The sequence below is a fragment of the Microtus oregoni genome, unplaced genomic scaffold (assembly GCF_018167655.1).
Source record: "Microtus oregoni isolate MIOR12 unplaced genomic scaffold, Mior012 000016F_ref0000370, whole genome shotgun sequence".
NCBI lineage: Eukaryota > Metazoa > Chordata > Mammalia > Rodentia > Cricetidae > Microtus > Microtus oregoni.
This window is the reverse complement of record NW_024543075.1, coordinates 31,733,299-31,734,477: the sequence shown is the minus strand read 5'-3', so window position 1 is coordinate 31,734,477 and position 1,179 is coordinate 31,733,299. Positions and strand designations below refer to the sequence as shown.

At 45.5% G+C, this 1,179-nt stretch overlaps 1 protein-coding gene across 1 annotated transcript; it reads right to left on the bottom strand.

Annotated features, from left to right (window-relative positions):
* Positions 1-432: 432 nt before the first annotated feature.
* Positions 433-935, bottom strand: LOC121458104 (40S ribosomal protein S19-like). Its single transcript, XM_041667229.1, has one exon. The coding sequence runs from the start codon at positions 919-921 to the stop codon at positions 484-486; it is 438 nt and encodes a 145-aa protein (XP_041523163.1). The 5' UTR covers positions 922-935; the 3' UTR covers positions 433-483.
* Positions 936-1,179: the final 244 nt, after the last annotated feature.

Below are 1,179 nucleotides of genomic sequence, written 5' to 3'. Positions count from 1 at the left end.
GATTGTCACGTACTGGGTTAGACAGATCAGCAAAGAAAAAGCCCAGAGCAGCCAGTTCACCTTGAATTTCTTTGTAAGTAATTTATGCGCATGCATATTGAGACAAAAGCTAAGTTTAGATGCTATTTACCTGTGTAAATTTTGATTCTTCACCTGGAGCAATTCATAAGTATCTACGTTTATACACCTCTTTCAATTTTCTTAATGCTGCTGCTCTCCTCAACAGTTCTTATTTTGCAGAATTTGCTCTTAATAGTCCTTATAGGTATATTCTAACCCAGCTTCCATAGTGATCGCATTCAATTTACTCCTCTCTTGTGCACTGAACAATCGCTAATGAGAAAACAGAATCAAAATCGTCATCAGGCGTCGAGCACCTTAACAAGAACTGGTACAAAATTAACAGTGCTGGGACCTGTTCCTTGAAACTCATTTTTTTTTTTTTTATGAATGAGGCAATTTATTAACCCAGCATCCTTTGTCCTAATGCTTCTTGTTGGCAGCTGCCACCTGTCCGGCAATCCTGTCCAGATCTCTCTGTCCCTGAGGTGTTAGCTTGCAGCCCCCATCCTGGTCCTTTTCCACCATTTTCAGTCCCTCCAGGGCTTGGAGAACGCGGTGGGCCACACTCTTGGAGCCTCTGCTGAAGTGGCTGGGCCTGACACCGTTTCTCTGCCGTCCTCCATAGATCTTGGTCATGGAGCCAAACCCGGCACCACCACGCAGGTACAGGTTACGTGCTGTAGAGGCAGCTCGCGTGTAGAACCAGTTCTTATCATAGGGGGCAAGCTCTTTATGTTTGGCCAGCTCGACTGTGTCCACCCATTCGGGGACTTTCAGCTTCCCGGACTTTTTGAGGAAGGCTGCCAGAGCTCTGACGAACTCCTGCTGGTTAACGTCTTTTACAGTAACTCCAGGCATCGTGCGGCCTCCGAGCTGCTAGCCAGGGGAAAGCCCTTGAAACTCATTTAACGAAGCATGTAGTCCCACGTTTAGTAGCGTGAACTGCCTTTTTGTTTTTCAGAATTATGTTTTATCTTAAAAAAAATATTTCTTTTGAGGGCTGGAGAAATGGCTCTATAGAGCATGCTGGCCTTAGACTCAGAGATCTGCCTGCCTCCCAAGTCCTGGAAAAAGTCATGTGCCACCACCGCTCAACCCTAAAAAGTGTTTTTTATA